At 39.8% G+C, this 19,183-nt stretch overlaps 3 protein-coding genes across 6 annotated transcripts in view; 1 reads left to right on the top strand and 2 right to left on the bottom strand.

The window, feature by feature from the left end:
* The window catches only part of CEP89 (centrosomal protein 89), a 33,977-nt gene extending 31,948 nt beyond the window's left edge, over positions 1-2,029 (bottom strand). For both annotated transcript variants that reach the window (XM_059481212.1, XM_059481213.1), the window contains exons 1-2: positions 1,867-2,029; positions 14-120 (exon numbers count right to left, since the gene is read on the bottom strand). In XM_059481212.1, coding sequence (XP_059337195.1) covers positions 14-120; positions 1,867-1,905 — 146 coding nt within the window. In that variant the 5' untranslated portion in view covers positions 1,906-2,029. The remainder of the gene's footprint in view (positions 1-13; positions 121-1,866) is intronic.
* Positions 2,030-2,134: 105 nt separating this feature from the next.
* Positions 2,135-7,082, top strand: FAAP24 (FA core complex associated protein 24). Of its 2 annotated transcripts, none has more exons than XM_059481218.1 (5): positions 2,135-2,609; positions 2,709-2,860; positions 3,459-3,598; positions 3,895-4,047; positions 5,618-7,082. In XM_059481218.1, the coding sequence occupies exons 2-5, from the start codon at positions 2,749-2,751 to the stop codon at positions 5,858-5,860; spliced, it is 648 nt and encodes a 215-aa protein (XP_059337201.1). In that variant the 5' UTR covers positions 2,135-2,609; positions 2,709-2,748; the 3' UTR covers positions 5,861-7,082. The 2 variants fall into 2 exon arrangements, with proteins under 2 accessions (XP_059337201.1, XP_059337200.1); XM_059481217.1 differs by having other exon boundaries at positions 2,139-2,448; positions 5,618-6,108.
* A 1,018-nt stretch (positions 7,083-8,100) lies between these two features.
* RHPN2 (rhophilin Rho GTPase binding protein 2) overlaps positions 8,101-19,183 on the bottom strand; it is a 30,059-nt gene continuing 18,976 nt past the window's right edge. For both annotated transcript variants that reach the window (XM_059481214.1, XM_059481215.1), the window contains exons 7-15: positions 18,323-18,489; positions 16,083-16,270; positions 14,588-14,744; positions 13,988-14,107; positions 13,699-13,893; positions 12,601-12,677; positions 11,734-11,880; positions 10,782-10,937; positions 8,101-9,561 (exon numbers count right to left, since the gene is read on the bottom strand). In XM_059481214.1, coding sequence (XP_059337197.1) covers positions 9,310-9,561; positions 10,782-10,937; positions 11,734-11,880; positions 12,601-12,677; positions 13,699-13,893; positions 13,988-14,107; positions 14,588-14,744; positions 16,083-16,270; positions 18,323-18,489 — 1,459 coding nt within the window. In that variant the 3' untranslated portion in view covers positions 8,101-9,309. The remainder of the gene's footprint in view (positions 9,562-10,781; positions 10,938-11,733; positions 11,881-12,600; positions 12,678-13,698; positions 13,894-13,987; positions 14,108-14,587; positions 14,745-16,082; positions 16,271-18,322; positions 18,490-19,183) is intronic.

Below are 19,183 nucleotides of genomic sequence, written 5' to 3'. Positions count from 1 at the left end.
AAGCAAGACATACCTGGGCCTTTCTGGAGAAGGGTTTGGACTACGAGGGGGAGGGGTGCGGGGAACTGCAGGTTTAGGAGCTATGGTAGCAGCAGGGACCAGGCCATGAGCTATGTGTTTCTAAATGATTTAAAATAAAATTAGTTGACAACGATTGTAAGGATTACAATGATACAATGAGACAAAAACACAGAACTGAATGTGCACAGAAACTAACGATGCAAAATAATATAAAAAGGAAGAACAATTACATGCAATTAATGTAAACAGAAGACTTGAAATGGCATTTCATTCCCCTTGAAGTCAGAACACCATGTAAAGCTGGCAAGATCATTTCACATTTATCAACAGCTGCTCTCAAAGGTTAGAAATGTAATTTACATGAGACCCATAATTATACATTTTCTATCCACTACATCACAATTTGGAAAACCAGAATTTTAACATACTCATCTTTTTCCTATAGATACACAAGAAAAACTGGACTAGAAAATAACTTTCTCAAAATATGAGAATGCTGCTTCAAACTAACAATATTAGTCCCTTCCTTCTAGAGTCTGTCACTCCTTAGTCACAGCAGTATGAGATGGGGGAAAAAAAGCCCTACCACTAAGTCTTACAGTCAAAGTTTCAACCTTGATTATAAAAAAAACCAAAAAAAAACAATAATTTTTTTCATCAGCAAGCACACTAATTCTTTTTAAAATTAAACATATATATTTAATTGGTACAACATTAAATACCAGCTCAGAAGAAATGGGACCACAGCTCCTACAAAAGTACTGTGAGGGAAACTGGATACTGGAAGGGAGCTCTGGAGATTGTTCAGCTCAAGCTCCTGCTCAAAGCTGGGTCACCCACGAGAGGGTTCCTTGGTATCCTGTCCAGTCATGTCTTGTGTATCTCCAGCCTGGACTAGTGCTGAGCCATCTCACAGTATTTTATTATTATGTTTAAGTTGAATTATCTGTGCTTGAGTTTGTGCTCATTGCCTCTTGTTCTCTCTAGGCATCAGAAAATGCTATGCCATAATAATCCATCACCTTTGGGCACATGTTACTTTTCTATGGAGTGAAACAGACTAAGCTCCTGCTATTTCTGCTACAGATCTTTTCTCCCCCAATTATTCTGTAATTCACTTCTCCAACAGGAGAATGAAGATGAAAACTGGGAAATATTTCTGGTTTTTTATGAAGTCACATAAAATAATTAAATAGTGCGTTAAAAGACTGTCTTTTTACTCAGCCATACAAACTCACTGCTCCCTAATTCTGCATGTGTGTCTGGCATGCACCATTTCGTCTACTGCAGACACGACTATGACTGACCCTGCTAAGACTACCAGGGAACACACCTGAAGCAAAAGTCATCCCATGGTAAAAGTATGACAACAACAGAAGATTAAATAATTTCACCGTAGTAATAAACAAAAATTCAATTAGTTCAAGTACGTTGGAAGAGTACACCGGCACAACTGCTGACAACCGTACAGCCTTTGTCTACTTTGGGCCGCCGATCAGAACTTTTATCAGCTCACTTTACTGAACGGTGCTTTGAGGATGGGCTCGGCAAGAGCTGGGAGCGAGCGAGCTGCGCTGCCAGCCCGGCCACAGGGAAGGGAAGGGAAATGGGAAAGGAAGCTCGGCGTTCCTGAAAAGCCAAGCAGGCCGGGACTGAGGGAAAGGAACGCACCAGCCCCCAGACACCATTTTGTCTTGGTTTGGGCTTCATTTTTCTCCCCGATTTTCACTTTAAAGTGCTCAGCGATCATGGGCATCACCCCTGGCCCCAGCCGCGCACAGACCCCCGTGCCCTGCTGTCCCCGCTCACGGTAAAGGAGCCCCATCCAGGCACAGCGATACTCACGAAGGGGCCCCTGCGGCCTCTCCTGAACAGGAACGCCATCGGGACGGGACAGGACAGCTCCAACCACCGCCTCACAGCCGCCTCCTCGCCGCGTCGGACGCTTCGCCTTCGCGACCCGCCTGGAAACAAAGGCACGGCGGATTTGCTGCGGGCCCGAGCTCCTCCAGTCAGCGCGGGCTTTACTCAGCCTCGCTCGGCCGTAGCAACAGCTCCGGCCGCGGCCCGCCCTCCGCTCCTCCTCCGCCCGCGGCCTGTGGAGCTCCCGCTGCCGCTTCCCGGTACCGCTGCCCGGCGGGCCCTTGGCTGCTGCGGGCGGCTGCTGTGGATCGGGCCCCTGCGGTCTCCGCCGTGGGATGTGTGTCGGTGTGGTACCAGCTTGCCTATGGTGCTTGTCCTTTAGTTCATGCCTCAGCCTCCAAGGCTCGTTAAAGTCAGAACACCGCGTAAAACTGGCAAACCTGAACATAATCTCTCCCGCCTTTTAATAATTGGTCTGGAGACTTCCACCAGCTGAGGGATGGAGGGGCCTCTGGAGTCGGCTTTGTAATTCAGGAAGATTTCCTCGCAGCAAGTTGGATGAAGGTATGGAAAAGGCAATGAGGGGTTTTTTTCACCGTCTGTGTGTTTTAATTCAGGCTGAGCGGTAAAGCTGAAAGTGGAATTTGCAAGTTAACAGCATTTATTAAGTGAACAGAGCTGCTGGCCGATTTTCACCTTAGCTGTAAGGAAGCTTGAGGAAGGAGGTAGTGTCTCTTCCAGAACATCCTAAGTTTACGATTAAAATTTATAAACTTGCAACAGGTTTGTAAAATGTGTTGCTATTTTTGCACATTTCTTTCTAGGGTGTAACTGCTACTGAAGGAGGATTTTAAAGGAGGGCTGATGACAACAAAAGCAAACTCTCCCGTGACAGCAGGATCTATAGTTGTCCCTTTAGGGCATGTGATTGGAAACGAGAAGTGGAGAGGGTCGGAGCTGGCCCAAAGGCTACAAGGTAAGCACAAACTGGAAGGGGAAAAGCAACTCAGGCAAAACATTCCCCTCTATTGCCCAGTAACATTGAGAACAGCTGGAATATGCTTTACTCTGTGCCTGACTGGTCCCATATTTGTGGTATGGACTGTGTTAGCAGGCTGAAAGATCCCGGTTGTTTGTCATGTATCTGTGTGATCAGCTCAGTTTTCAGAGCACTGCAGGGAAGCAGCAGAATCTGCTGTTGTGGGGCTTTGCAGATTTGCATCTCCACTGAGCTCCCTTGAATTTACATCTATACTCTGCTACCGTCCTGCTGGCACAACAAACTAAATTATAATGCTCCCTCCAGCAAAGCATGTGATATTTTTGTTCAACTCCACAGTTTACTGGGCAGCTTTAGTACTTTTAAATCTGTAGATTGGAACTGATATTAATTTGCATTACTAAAGATAGTTTCGACTGCTTGTAATAGATTTACTTAAAGGAAAAAAAAGCTTTTTATAAAGTTCGTTATCAAGTCACTAGAATTATTGACACTTTAGGAAGGCTGTGCAGGGAAATAATTGTTAGTATGTTTTCAACTACTGTGTTTTTTCTTCCAACAATCTCACCCTAAGGGAAAGTTAGACTCATCTTTGAAGATGGCTTGGGACTGGTGGACTTTCATCTTCCAAACAGAACTTGCATTTTACTTATTTCTGAAGCAGATTTGGTTGCTGGGGATGAATTCAAACGAAGATTGGTTAAGTTTAGAAATGTAAGTGCTATATAAAGAGAAAAGTTTTCACTTGATACTTGTTTATTCCATGCTTCTGAAAACATTCTTCTTGTATTTTTTTTTTAATTCCATTGGAGATGACCCTTTGGGATAATTTTCACGTGGAAACAGAAAAATTCTGCAACTGTATTAAATCTCTGTCCTGTTGCTGCAACTTACATTCTTCCTCTGATTTGCTATTAGGCAGCTCATACTTAAAAGAATTTCTCTCTGTTACATTGCATTAACTTGTCATTAACAAGGTTTCTCCTAATACCTTTTTCCTTTCAATACAGGCCAGCAGTCTGAGGGGAATTGTAATTGTAGAGAAAACCCCAATCAGTGATCAGTACTACCTAGGAGTGCAAAAACTTGTGGTACTCGAACTTGGCATGGTGTTGCTTCCTGTGGCAAATCAAGGAGAAGCTTCTCAGCTTATTATTCAACTAGTAAGTTTCTGTGGTATATTAAAATATGAGATGTATAGCAAAGCAGGTAAGTTTCTGTGGTATATTAAAATATGAGATGTATAGCAAAGCAGGTAGATCCCCCCAGTGATCATTTCAGAGAGAATACACAGATCTTATACATAGGAGTACAACATCATTTGAATGTAAGGAATAAATCTTCTGCAACAGTGATACAGTAGTAGAGTTAAATGGAAAGAATGCTCATTGGGAACAAAGAAAAAAGGCTGAAGAATATGATCCTGGATTTTTTTAATGAAATCTTGTATGAGGTGCCCACTAGGTGGCATTAGGCGAATGTCACTGTCAAAATCAACTTGAGACTTGGCTTTCTCTAAGGCTAGGGAAGCTGTTTTTAAATTGTTTATTTTTACCCTTTCTCTGACTGCATCCAAAAGGTGACAAGAACAATTGTTTTCTTTTGTTGTTGCTATTAAGGAATTGTTGGTTTCTGTGGTGGTGTTCACAGGGGTCCCAGGATGACGGAAGAGATGACAATCTTGACTCCATGTTTCAGAAGGCTGATTTATTATTTTATGATATATATATTATATTAAAATGATATATTAAAACTACACTAAAATAATAGAAGAAAGGATTTCATCAGAAGGCGGGGAAAGGAAAATCTTGTGACTGACCATACAGTCTGAGCCAGCTGATTGTGATTGGCCATTAATTACAAACAACCACATGAGACCAATCACAGATGCACCTGTTGCATTCCACAGCAGCAGATAATTATTGTTTACATTTCATTTTTGAGGCCTCTCGGCTTCTCAGGAGAAAAGATCCTAAGGGAAGGATTTGTCATAAAATGGGTTTGTGCCAGGTTTCCTAGTAAGGTTTTGTCGAACCGCATCCCGTAAGGGAGCACACCTAAAGGAGGGAGTTTGTATTTACACCTTCCTGGCGGCTGCACTGAATGCTGAGAGATGAAGCCGAGCGAGGAGGAGCAGGAGCGCTGGGTGGCTGACAGCTCTCTGTGGCCGCAGGGCCGTGCGGGAGCGCTGGGTGTCACTGACAGCTCTCTGTGGCCGCAGGGCCGTGCGGGAGCGCTGGTGTCGCTGACAGCTCTCTGTGGCCGCAGGGCTGTGCGGGAGTGCTGGGTGTCGCTGACAGCTCTCTCTGGCCGCAGGGCTGTGTGGGAGCACTGGGTGTCGCTGACAGCTCTCTCTGGCCGCAGGGCTGTGTGGAAGTGCTGGGTGTCGCTGACAGCTCTCTCTGGCCGCAGGGCTGTGTGGGAGCGCTGGGTGTCGCTGACAGCTCTGGCCGCAGGGCTGTGTGGGAGCGCTGGGTGTCGCTGACAGCTCTCTCTGGCCGCAGGGCCGTGCAGGAGCGCTGGTGTCGCTGACAGCTCTGGCCGCAGGGCTGTGTGGGAGCACTGGGTGTCGCTGACAGCTCTGGCCGCAGGGCTGTGTGGAAGTGCTGGGTGTCGCTGACAGCTCTCTCTGGCCGCAGGGCTGTGTGGGAGCGCTGGTGTCGCTGACAGCTCTCTCTGGCCGCAGGGCTGTGCGGGAGCGCTGGTGTCGCTGACGGCTCTCTCTGTTGGCAGGTGCGGGAGCAGAGCCGGGACCGTGGCTCCAACCCGTTCGTGGGCCGGCAGCGCGCCCGGCCCGCAGAGCCCGCGGTGCTGCAGGCGCTGCAGCGCATCCCCGGCGTGGGCAGAACTAAAGCTCTGCTCCTGCTGCAGCGCTTCGGGAGCATCCACCGCCTCTGCAACGCGGACAGCCAGCAGCTGGAGCAGGCAGTCGGACAGACAGGAGCACAACAGATTTATACTTTTCTGCATTCCTGACGTGCACGTCCAGTGGTACTTTACAAAACAAAAACTTAAAATTTTTCTTCTGAATTGTAACATTTTCGTTTTAATAATCACATGTTATGCTGATTTCTGTAATCATGGCTAGCAGCAACTGGCCTCTGATGCTTCTTTTTGACATTTGCTCTGTTCATATAGATTAACCTGTGTAAATTGCCTTGGAAAGAAGTCTGTATTTTGCATCTATCTGGAACAAATAAAAACCAAGCAAGCTGTCTTTTTCAGCATCAGTGTTACAAAATGGAAGAGCAATCTGCTTGCTTACTTTGGTCTTCCAGAAAAAAACACCATATGAATATGTGCATAGTAACTTCTCAGTAACTGGAAATATGTTGCATGTGTTTAAAAAGATAGCATATATTGCTTGAGAGATGCTTTTCACACACCTGCTAAAGGGAAAAGGCAATTTTACCCTTAGAAAACAGGATAAGAATATAACTTAAAATGCAAGATGTTAGGAAAACCAATCCTCTTTACAAATAGATTTTGTAAATCTATTTGTAACATTTTTGTAACATTTTTAATTTATCATTAGTAGTTCCTTTGGAAAGTCCTACTGGAAAACACATTTGCTTCACACTAATGGACTTCTCTGGTCACCCCTCCAGTTCATAAGGCACTAAAAATTTATTTTCATGTGTCTGATATCCAAAATATTGGTTAATTTATGTTGTCCTTCTGAATATATGTTGGCATACTAATAATAAATTGCAAAATATTTTGATAAATTACAACTTCTACTATGTTAATTATACTATTATATATCTTACAAATAAAATAATATGGGAAGCTTTGAACAAGATTACTAATTCGTACCACTCTTCCAGTATTAATATTTTGAAAATTACTTGTAAAGAGGATTGGTTTTCCTGGTATCTTACATTTTAAGTTATATTCTTACCCTATTTTCTAAGGGTAAAATTGCCTTTTGCCTTGAGGAGGGGGGTGAAAAGCATCTCTCACACCATTTGGGAGTTTGGACCACAGCAGGAAGGCAGCTGAGGATTTTCCACTCCCTGCTGTGGGAGCCTTGGCATCTCTGAAAATCCTCTCTTATACACATGGTTAGCATGGACAGCAGGTGGACCTGATATTTGTATTGATTCTGTACTTGGGATGAAAATTTGTCTGTAACTCAGGACATAAATATTTAATTTAGTGAATAATAAACATCAGAATTTCCAAAAGTACAGGAAAAGATACTACTTTTTTTTTTCAGGCAACCAAGGAGTACTTTAAGCTTCCTTATACGTGAGTTTGCTCAGATTTTACTCCTCTACAGTTTTGTCACTTTGCTGTGAAGAGTGGATTTCACACCTGAAGGCTGTTGTGTTGCAAGACAAACACCTTTTCCCTATGGAAAAGCTCAGTGCATTAAATGCAGTTCAGCTGAAGGAGTAACAATTAACATTAATGGGGTTACAGGCTGTGCTACTAATCCATTGCTAACCTTTGTTTTTAGGGCCTCACACATCCTTGTGGTAGACACTTGCTACAAAAATTAATTCCTGTAGCCTGAGCAAGAACATAAAGCACTCACTCCTTTCTGGTTGAGTTAGCTGTTGGCTGCCACTCAGTGTAGAACAGAAAACTAAGAGTATTTGTCTGGTACCTGAGATGTCCACATTTTTGCTTGAATTTTGGGGTGTGTTTTAAATTTTAAAAGCCAAGGTGAGTATGATGATGGGAAGGGAAACACAATTATTCAGGAGTTAAGAGGGAAAGTACTTCCAGGAAGACTATGATAGTGGTTTAGGAGAAATGAAGAGCTGCAAGGGTGACTGCTGTGACTTTGCTAAAGGCTTGGGTACTTGGATAGCAATTTCAGCACCCAGGCACAGTAAACCTCATCTGTATGGAATAGTGTGAGGCAGGGCTGTGCAGATCAGGGGCTGCCTGCTGCTGCCTGTGTGTGTAAAAGGAGCACTACTACCAACACACCTAAAGAGTAACTGCTGAGGATAGGCAAGTCACAAGGAATTTACAGCTTATTTTTCATGTAACCTTTACAGGGAAACTAGAAATATGTTTACACTCTTTGTAAAGAAGCTGGTTTTTAACTCTTAGTTGATATTGCACAATACAACCTTTAAGAAAAGTTTCTTAGATCTCTGTAAGCAACATTAGAGGAACAAGAAGTATGGCAACAGTAAATAGCAAAAACCTGTAAATTATGCTTTATCATCCAAACTGAAGCAGAATTAAAAAGCTACTAGTAAATGGCAGCATCTGATTTTTATTCTTAAATAAGGGTCATCAAGATATTTACACCTACTACATAAGAAATTAAAAATAAATGACAACTAAAAAGTTTACAGCAAGATGCAGATTTTTGTGTAAATTTTAAGTATCTATCTACTCTGTAGATGGCAAAGTTAACTAACACTACAGTGTTAGCAATTTTCAATTAATTTAAGGAAACAGAAGAATCTTAAAGAAATGCTCACCAGTTATTTTTGTCCCCCTCCTTACTCTAGATATAGCTTGCTCATTAATTTTTCCAAGGGCAGAAGATTTTTTTTGCTTGATGTGATAGTAAATAAATATCCTGCCACTTAGCACAAGCACTTCCTTTATCATATTTTAAAGCACCACTGCAATTTATGTGCCCTTGAATCAATATATTATAATATGTCCATTTTGAGATTTGTTTCACAGCTATCCATTTTATCAAGACAAGTGAGATAAAAGTCTTAAGGTAAGTAAGTTAAATAACATTTGGAATAAAGCCTGTTTTTAACAACTGAATCAACAGGCATTTAAAATGTTACCTAAATCAGAAAAAGAAGAGAGTAAAAGCCTTTTGGAGTTCAAAAGACCTTAAGCTTTGTAATTTTCTTCCAGAACTAAATGACCTGTTCAGTAGGCTACACCTAGTACTCTGAGGAAGCACCTCTGCATAAAAACACAACTCTATGACACTGCTCCTTGGCACAAGACTTGTTTCTCTGAATAATAGTATTTCCTCTCACCTGTGCTTTGTTAAGATAGTTTTTCAAAGTAATGTTAAATGATTTATTATTGACTCTTAACTTTAAGAGCAAAATCATTCTCTAACATGTCCCCTTATTATTTTGCATTCAGCATCAAGTTTGTAATAAATAACTCCCATCTAGCATAGTTATGACTATTTTTATGAAAAATCAGTCATAACTGTATTTCGAAACCCCAAAGGACTCCAGTCTTCATGTAAGCAATTCTAGAATCTACATCTTGTTATTGCATACCTCCCAAAGGACTTCATTCTAACCTTCAAATACTTCAGTTTTACATTTTCTGCCAGCTTCTCACCACAAGTGGCTCAATGCACAGCAAATGAAGTCACCAGTATTTGTCTGGGTTTATACATACATATGTGAAGATAAAATTGATCAATATTTTTACATTTTAAACAGAAGTCACATTAACAGATACTTCTGGAAGATTCAGTACAATGAACTTTCTGTATTGAAAAGTGTGAAGGGAGAAAGTTTCTTCTTAGTCTGAGAACTTCCAGCCACAGCTGAAGGAAGGCAGAGTGTACTTGCAGCTTTCTGTCTGTTTTTAGTTCCCCAGCTTAGAAAAGGAAGTTTTAGTGGGGCTTTCTTGGTCTGATCAATTTTATCCTCGTCCATGGCTAAACAGATTAAGGAGTATGTCTTCTGCATTCCCATGGAGTAAGTTGCACTCTTGCTATGCTGTGGGAAAAAGAGAAGCATTGTAAGAATCACTCATCCAAAATGGGTCAAAATTTTGGGAATAACAAAAGGTTACTGTGCAAACAGTTTTCCAGGGCAGCCTGCAGCAAGCTTTCTGTGCTAATGACATTGCTGAGCACGAGGCCCTTCAGAGTGCTGTCACCCTGGGCCTGTGCACATGTACAGTCAAAGGTATGCTCTGCAAAGCACAAAGGAGCTTGTCAATCTTTCCTTGGGTTGTTAATATTTACTGGCTTCTAGCATAACTATTTAATATACACAGAAACCTCCCTACAAAGCTCAAGTGTGCAATTCCTGCACAGATGTGAAGTAGAACCTCTCTGGACAGGTTCTATACTGATCACAACTACAGGAGGTCCTGTGTGACATTCTCCTGGGATACCTGACAGAGACAGCCTTCTCTGTCTTCTCTTAGCTTTGCCCTGAAACAATTTGCTTATATCCTAGCCTTTGAGTTGCAGCTTGGAATGGCAGATGCACAATTCCTTATTTTCAATAAGGAAAACCAATTTTAACAAAACAAGAAAACCTAACAGCAGCTGGGGCACCTTAACAGCTTCTCAGGCAACATTACTTGAGTGTCTAATCTTGCCAGGGAATGTTAAAGGCATGAAGCAGTGGATTTAGCTGAACTACAGGTTCTTTCACACAACTATTAAGTTATTTAGAGCTTAATACTTTTTAATCTTGTGATGACTTTCCCTTGGTCTAAAGCTTCTATAATAACTTTATAACTGACTGGACAGTTAAAAGTTCACAAAAAAAAAAAAAAAATGATAGTCCATCATCTAAAAGTCACAGATCATTTAGAATAACAGTGCATAGAAAATAAACACGTGGTCTTGGTTGTTCTATTTCCTTCCATTGTTGTTTTTCGTTGTGGTTTTTCCACTGCTGAAGAGAGTAATGCCTTCATCCTCTGGGACAAGTTAGGGGAAATAAACTAGGTATTCAAAATTTTCATGCAATTAATCTAAGTAGCTGCACTGCAAAAAATTCCATCCCATTCTTATGCAGCCAGGCTGCTTTAGCTTGCTAGGTCACAATGGTTTAAACAAATGGTTTGAAACTGAACATTATATATTCCCAGGCTGAGTGGGATATCTGAGTACAGGAAAGTAAACATTAACCAGGAACTGAAGGCAGGCAAGTGACACAACTCCAGCATATCAAACCTGCCAGTTTGCCTCATTACATACCAAAGATGCTGCTGTATCCTGGCAACTGATAACCTCCATCTCCACGGGCTGCTTTCCCACACTTTTCAGTTTTTCCAGCACTTCACTGACACCAAGCCACTTGCAATCCACCCCACCAACTGATACAATGTAGTCACCTTCTTTTAGGCCTGCTGACTGTCAAAAAAATTGGGCACAGGTTATTTTCCAGGATTATAAAGACATGTAAAATGTTTTTGTTATCACAGAGTATCTGCCCCAAAGGCATTTCACTCTTAGATGCTACAAACACATTCTCTAGCTACACATGTGCAACTTTCTCAAGTACACAACCTACCTCTGGAGTTACCACTGATGTGATTCTGGTATACTCAAATGTTGGCTGTTTTTATGTTCTTTTTATTTTTCTCCTTAAGTAAATGAACCCTGGGCTTTGCTATGCTATTGTCATTTCCTGCAGTGTGTAATTCTTTTTCTTCATTATTTTTATCTGTATTTCTGTGGTTACTTCTGCCTTTTCTATAAGTGAACTGCTTTTCACTGCATGCTGCTTTATCCCTTTGGATTTTCCCTGAAAGAACCACATTACAAGCCAATAAAATATTCTTACCCTTCTTTCCTTAGGCAAACACTATACCTTGCATTACCTTCCTGATCCTTATTCTTGATGCTATCTTTTAAAGTATTTATCCCTTCTAACCTCCTGAATAAGACAGGAAGTAACATTTGCTTTTATTATTTGTGACTTTTGAAGAATGAACAGAGAAAGAAATCAACTCTAGTTTCATGTGATATTGGGGATATGGGTACTTTAACAATCTACAACATATATAGCACTTAAAATGCATTGAGATTATAAGAATTTACTATCCTAATGTAAAGGACTCAATATATCCATGGGTATGAACTAGCTAAAGGTACATTTTCATGCTAATCTGCAGAGAAATTGCTCATATCACACCAGCATACTTACTGCTGCAGGACAAGCTGGATCAAGACAATAAATCTGTACTGGTGAACCTCCTTTCAGACTGAATCCAAGCTCTCCTGCTTCATGGTGGAGGCAGATGGTCCTTGGGGCTGTCCACCTCTGCTTGGCTGAGAACACTGTCAGTGGGCCCTGCAGGGAGCACAAAGCAGGCACATTGTGCTTTACTGTCACTTGTAAGTCAGCATTTCTGGGTTTTTAAGTCACAATGCTTCAAACTCATCTATTGTAGGTTTTAGTCAGGTTAACTCCCAGCTAATTCCCTGGAAATGCAAAGGGATTTCTTGACTGTTCAGTTGATACTTCAGACAGACTGGGATAAAGCCAAGTTGTTCAGGATCTCTAAGGTGTGCAGAATCTTCTGGCTGCATAGGCTGTAAGAAGGTCCTGTATTACTCATTTCAGAGGAGATAAACTGATTCATGAAACCTTGCATATTCTGATCCTATTCCCAGTTCCTTTTGCTCACTGACACACACAGAGCCACCTGAAAGACTGGCTGTGTCACATGCAAGTGACACATTCTGCCTGCCTGTCTCCACACACTAGGTATCTCTCCCTCCCCTTAAGTTGTGTGCAATTATCTGTTGGGACTTCATGGGACTTTTATGAAAGTTTTCAAGACTGAATGTTGTACAAGCCATGTAGAAATGGCACTTCTATTCTTTCCTTCTCTCAAGCTGACTTATGCCTCTAAAGCTAGGAGTGATTTCTCCAATAGCTTCTGAAAAATCAATTACTACAGGATCATTTTTTCAGGCTAAAATACATGTGTCCCTTCCCTCAGGTTATAGTGAATTTATAGGTGCTATCAAAAGGGCAGAGGTTGGTCAGCATCAGTGTGTTACATACCAGCTTGTGAAAGAAGTCTTTCACTTTCACCTTGGAAAACTGAGGAGCAATTGTTTCTATTTTATGTTCTGTTTTAGCTGAAATAAAAAGAAAACAAAATTAGATTTCTTTTAAGTATTAGTTAAAAGACAAAAAATTATTTTTATTCCATTCCAAGCTAGATAGGAATTTGTCCTAAATTCTTACAGGGCTGTGGAAAAACTAATTTTTGTGGAAGTTCGTTAGATATCAGAACTGCCTTAAAAACATCTTCAGAGCTCACTGTATCAATATGAAAAGCTTAAAAAAAATCCATCTTAATTATGCTAATTCAAACATAACAAAATTATGCTATTCCCATCTTTATTTTATTTTTTTGAGAAGGTTTTAAAACCAGCACTCATAGTTTCTTACTGCATCCAAAGAAGAAAGAGTTGTATGAGCTGGACTAAGGTAGAAAAAAAAATAGCAGTTGAACTGAGTTAACTACCCAGTGTAGTACAAGAGTTGGGCTCAAGAAACAGTTACTGTAGTTTTCCCCCAAATAATTTTAACTTTTCAAGTTTTCCCATTTTTTCTAGCTCACAAGATAGTCACCAAAAAAAGCTGGATTCTAACTAACCACCAGTGTGATCTACCCCAAAAAAACAATGTTCCTAGAGACAGAAATACTGTAAAACAGTTCTAACAAAATCATATACTGATCAAAATATTGACCTGTGACTGAGAAAACATGTAAGGAATCAGAACTTGTGGAAGAGATTTTACAGGGACTTCTGTGAGCCACAGAAGTCTGATAAGAGAATCCATGTGTACCCCTGAAAGAATTTCCTACCAAGTTCATTGACACAGAAACCAAGAAAGAAAGAAGGATAAATAAGAGAAACCTGCAACTGCCTATGCCAATGAGCACTTTGTCTCTCCTGACCACTGAGTAAAGTGTAGACTTATGAGTTTGTAAGAATGTATAAAAAGCATCCATGCTACAATAAAAACAGGTTTGAGGCCTTCTGAAAATGGAATGTTGCTTTGGATTGTGTTCATCTCAACTATGACCGGAACTCTACAAATGTACAGTACATATTCTACATTATTTCTGTTCTGGCTGTGCACACTTACAGAGTATATCTGGAGCCTGAATGAGACTGAGGAAATCATCTTCTGTCTCCTGCTGAGCATATTTGAGCAGGGAACGTTTATGTGCAGCTGTCAGGACCTCCTGGAGAACCTCAATGTTGCGAAGCTTTTTGCAGAGCCCACAGACTCTGAGAGCTTCCTCGTGGTAAACGATGGCTTTGCGCACATGTGCTTTCCCTGCAAACATTAAAAACCTCTGCTGGTCATCCACACAATGAACACCAGGTCATTTTCAAACTGGAGCCACTAGCTGTGTGAAAGTGGCACTTACCTAATTGTTTTCTCTGGACTTTGTCCTTTAGAACATCAAGAAGCATCAGCCCTTCAGGCACACAGTCATACAGCTGGGACAAGGCTTTCTCCTGCTGATCTTCATCATCACCAGGCTGCACTGTAATCATGGATAAAAAACATTAATCATACACTTCTCTTGGTCCCCTGTTCCTTTAGGTGCATTATTGTGAATTATTATTGAGAATTATTACTACATTCTCTCCCAATGCAGTAAAACTTACATATGTGTAATAAACACATAAATACATAAATTTCAAGTTTTTATAATCTACAATATGCAAGTAATACTTACATGCCAAAACATATTGATAAAATCTAAACTATTTAGTAGCATATAATGGATATAAGACTTTTCTTTTGTTTCTGTCAAAGGCAGTTTACTGAATGTTCACATTTTTCTCAAAAGACAAAAAGAGCATGGCCTCATATTTGAGTGGGGAAAATGACCACAATTTAACATAATTTAATATTAAAGCACCAAAGTTATTGCCTCCAAAACTTATTCACAGACCAAATGATAACTGATGGTGTGTTTATTATTTATTTATAAGAACATATAAAGAAGTATGATTCTTACATTCATGGTCACACAGAAGGGTGGCAGTGAAGTAATGTGCCAGAGCTTTGTAATGGTCTGACTTTATCTGTGCCAGCTTAGACCAGGAATAGGGAATATTCTCTTTCACTGGTTCCTGATTCATTGCAGTGTTGACCAGCATGTAAACCTCTCCCACCTGAAAAAAGGCAAATAATGGAAGTATTAGAACTTAATATGAGGTATTAGGAACCCAAGTAAGGGATATCATATTCAGGCTTAAGATAATTTCATATACAATCACTTTAAAGAAGGGGAAAGTATGGTTAGGATGGGTTGGAATTAAGTTTGGAGAAAAAGTCGAAATGTCTTCTCTGATTTTTCCCTCACAAGAAAGGTAAATCAATTTTGTACAAGAACAGATGGACTAAGTCAGTCATATTATATGGCTTCATAGTTAAATAAAAACACCATAAAATAAACAGGTCTTAATTTATAAATATATCTCATTAGTTCAGTTGAAAAAAAGAGTGAAGCATTTTCAAACAGTACTGTTGTGCTACACTTTCAAACTGTGGAGTCAAACATAGCCTGAAGTTGGTGTGGTCCAGTTAAAACTGGGATATTATTTTTTACACAGAGGAAATAAAATAGTTTTTCAAGCAGTGAATGCTGATTTAATGGATCAAAAGAATAAAAAAATCTTTCCCCTGCAGCTGATCAATCCTACAGATAAATCACAGAGGCTTTGCAGGGTTGGGATGAAAGACTTTGCCTTTTTCTTGTATGGAACCACTTTTATATCTGCTACTGTGAAATAACTGAGAAAGCACAGGAATATCCTCATGGCACACTTATTTTTTAGTACATATCTCAATCAAATATTAACACTACCTCCTGGGACAAGACCACCTCACCCTTTTCTGCCAAGTCCCAAAACAGCTCTGCAGGTACCAATCTGACTCTGTCAAGGTCACTCCCTCAGTTACAATTTAGCTCTTCTTTTGGATTAATCCAAAAGATTTTTAAGTTTCTATATCCTTCAGCAGCTGGGAAACAAGACAGGTTGTGTTCAATACTTAACAGGGAACCACACAAATATCCTGTAACCTTTTGTATGTAGTTCTGTGGATAAAATCTCTACTGTTTGAAAAACCAACATAAATAGCTTGTTAAAAACCTTCAGCAAGTTCACTGCCTATTTCTGTTAATCTCCATGAATTATGAATTAAATAAATTGTAACAACTCTAGAATAATATCTAAATTTTGTTCACATTTTACTCTTCTGAAAGGTTGTGCTTTTAACTGTATTTTGTGAGCTGCCCCATGTTATTTTGGTTTCCAGTAATGGTTGTTAACATTTAAATTTAATAAATATTAATATTATATATAAGAGTACACATATAATAATGATAATAGTATATACATTATGTATAATATTATATAATAATAGTTAATATTGCTAAAAGCTGTAGGCAATGAGACAGCACTGTAAACACTTATTTTACAGACTAGATTTAAAGTCCCATATTTTACCTTGGCAACTTCCTGTGTCATTTTTACCAGTGTGAAAAACTCATTCCGTATTCCAGAAAGGCCAATCTGCTCAAACACACACTCCTGAGCTTGTGCAAGCATCATTTTTACCAGTACACTCAGCATAGCTGGGCTCATGTCATAACTTGGTGTGTGAGTAAAGGTCTCCTTTAAGTAGCTTAGAACTCCTGCAATTACAAAATGGTTATGTCAGCATTACAAAGATAAACAAGTGAACTTAATTCTAATATTCACCATAACAATTAGGATTTAAAGAATATTTTCTAGTATTGCACTACAGCAATCTGAAGGAATTCTTGGTGCATAAGAAGTTAGACTGACCTACAGATTTTGCTTTGCATTGTCATCAACCATCCCCAAGTACAACTGTCAAAATTACACTGCTGAGGAGCAACAGAAACTGCAAGTTTTGAGGGCACTGCCTTCAGGTTAAAAGTTCTCTAGACATTTGGTTCCACCAAAACATCAGTAATTTCTATCATTTATCAAATCTGAAACAAACACTAACTGTAGTGCAATACTGAGTAACAGTTTCATGGATGGGAGCATAACCCTCAGCAGGCATCCCATCAGACTGGTTCGGTGACTTCTCCTGCCTTGCTAATGCTGACAGGCCTGCAGAGGTGTAACAGTTTCTGTAGCCTGACTTCTTCCCACCACACTCAGTTCTGGCCATGTTGTGCTGTATTTACCCACTGAACAGTGTCTGTGATTTTTGATTTTCCATCTTACACTCATATCTGAATTTTTAATACGCCATTAAACAAATTTGAAACGTGGCTATCTCTACCTTTTGCACTAAGAAAATTACTCCCAAATTTACCAGGCATATACTAAGTACAGATGGAGTGCCCTACTGAAAGGGACTGAAAGTATAGGAGGAAAAAAAATGTTTGTTTGTTTTTTTTTTCCTTTCTCAACATATTTCTGCTTATGCTGAGGATAAATTCTGTGTAACATCATCCATTCAGCACAGGGAAACAGTTAACACAGACTGTGTATCCTGCCCCTGCCAACACAATGAAGTGTTACAGCACCATGCACAGGTACAATGAAATGCCTCCTGAGCATGCTGCTTTGGGGCCCTGCAAAGGTAACTGTGCTAGCAAATAGCACCTTTCCAGTTTTGCAATAATTCTGTTCTGCAAACATGTTAAAGTGAAAAGCAGTGATTTTTAAAATTTATTTATTTTTATTATTTGAATTTATATATTTTTATTTACAAAATTAACCAGTAAAATGGAGAAATTTCCTAAATATTGAAATTTCTTTTAGATTAAACAGAAAGGTTGAAAAATAATTGATTTATTTATTTTAAATATGCATGAAGAAATACTAATTTTTTTAATAGCTGTGTATTCAAAGGAAGGGATTTATGAAAATTCAACTCTGTGCTCCACAGCTTTTAGTTGATAAGGCTAAGTGCAAACTAAGGCATACAGTGCAAATCAATAGTCACAGATGTTAGTGCAGAAATAAATCCTACAGTACATCTTAATTACAAAGGACATGTCTTTAAATATTATGTGTAGAACAGAGGATACTTACAAATCAAATCAGAAAATCTATTTAAAAGTCCCCAAAGAAAACAAAAGACTTTATAATGTGTTAATTCAAGGAAAAGGATTCCCTTTATTGGAATTTCTATTCTCCTTGCTTGGGACAGACTTTATTTTGAACCTGATTGCCTTTGGAATCTATGGAAAACAGGTATGAAAATGTTTATGTTTCAGGTATGGAAATGTTTCCATACATGGTATGCATGGAAAACAGTCAACTTCCAGTGAACTGCAACTTTCACCAGAGGAAAAAGTAAGATTAATTTTTAAGACCCTCATATGGATAACTAGACTTAAGGGTTTTTATCAAACCTGTCAACTGCCTCCTGCACAGATTTGACACCAAGGTGCTATCACTGAGGTAGAAGCAGGTATGCCAGTGAAACAAGGAATGAAGCAGTTAATGCCACTGCAGTAACTCTGACCTTTGAACTGCAGCTCAATAATCATTAACCACAGCATTCAGTATCTTATCTGCACGTTCAGACTGCACTTCCAGGTTTTAAAGCTTCATCTGAGCTCTTCCCTGGGCTTCTTGAATGTCCCTGTTCCTCCTTGTCTGTGTAATCAGGCCAGTAGGAAATGCAGAAATCTCTATGATACCAGAATGAGACTGGGGACATTTGCATGAAGACCTTTCCATTATTTTAAGATATGTACCTGCAGCTTTCTGAAAAGCATCAACAGCATTTTCAAGTCCAGCCTGGGTCTGACGATTGCACCTTGTTCCAATCTGTGTGTAGAGAGCTCCAATGTTGAATAAAACACTGGCTTTTTCAAGCAACAGGTTTTGCTGACACACTGGGACACCTGTGAAGGAATCATACCTTGGGAAACAAATATTAGAAGTGTTAAGATTAGCAGAGTCCATTGCAAAAAAAGCACGCACTTTCATTCTGTTTTTCTGACTGAACAGTGGAATTATTAACTGTTCTGCTACAGTGAAAATGAAGGGGAACAGAAACACCATTATGTTCTGCAAGGACAATCCACATAATTAACCAAGGCAGGCAACAGCTTTATTTGAGAGAGTTTTCAGCAGGTTTTAGAGCAGTGCCTCCATAAGCTCATTACATTTAACTGAGAAGTGCCCAAAAACATCACAGAGGTGGAGAGCAGACTGAGCAGTATCCATATGTGCTGCTACACTCTCCCACAGGTGCTGCCAAAGATCAACTGGCATGGTCACATCCTCTACTGCTTGTGTTAAAACTTCTATTTACAATTCTCACTAGAAATGTAACAGTTCCTCTTGGCTACATGGTAGTCATCTTTTTTCATCAAAAAAATTTTGAATTCAGAGTCAAATTTTGCTCACAGATATAGTAAATACTCCCTTATAAAAAATAAGTTGTTCCTTTCTCTTTTCTGGCCCAAGTGGTCTTCTTAACAAATTGAAGGAGAGGGATTAAGGTCTGACCCCATTCCTTGTCCTCACTTTGTATACCTAGGTTCAGAATTTGGAAACATCTGTAGCTGTCCAAAATGAAGATTATTTCCTCTCTTTCTCCCTTGTGCTAA

The sequence above is a fragment of the Ammospiza nelsoni genome, chromosome 13, assembly GCF_027579445.1.
Source record: "Ammospiza nelsoni isolate bAmmNel1 chromosome 13, bAmmNel1.pri, whole genome shotgun sequence".
NCBI lineage: Eukaryota > Metazoa > Chordata > Aves > Passeriformes > Passerellidae > Ammospiza > Ammospiza nelsoni.
This window is presented reverse-complemented; position numbering and strand designations above follow the sequence as displayed.

Excerpts from the sequence above, each read along its gene's own strand:
- FAAP24 (XM_059481218.1), top strand. The coding sequence starts at position 2,749 with ATGACAACAAAAGCAAACTCTCCCGTGACAGCAGGATCTATAGTTGTC. Across the intron at positions 2,861-3,458 it reads GCTGGCCCAAAGGCTACAAG|GGAAAGTTAGACTCATCTTT; the intron begins GTAAGCACAAAC and ends TCTCACCCTAAG. Across the intron at positions 4,048-5,617 it reads CTCAGCTTATTATTCAACTA|GTGCGGGAGCAGAGCCGGGA; the intron begins GTAAGTTTCTGT and ends CTCTGTTGGCAG.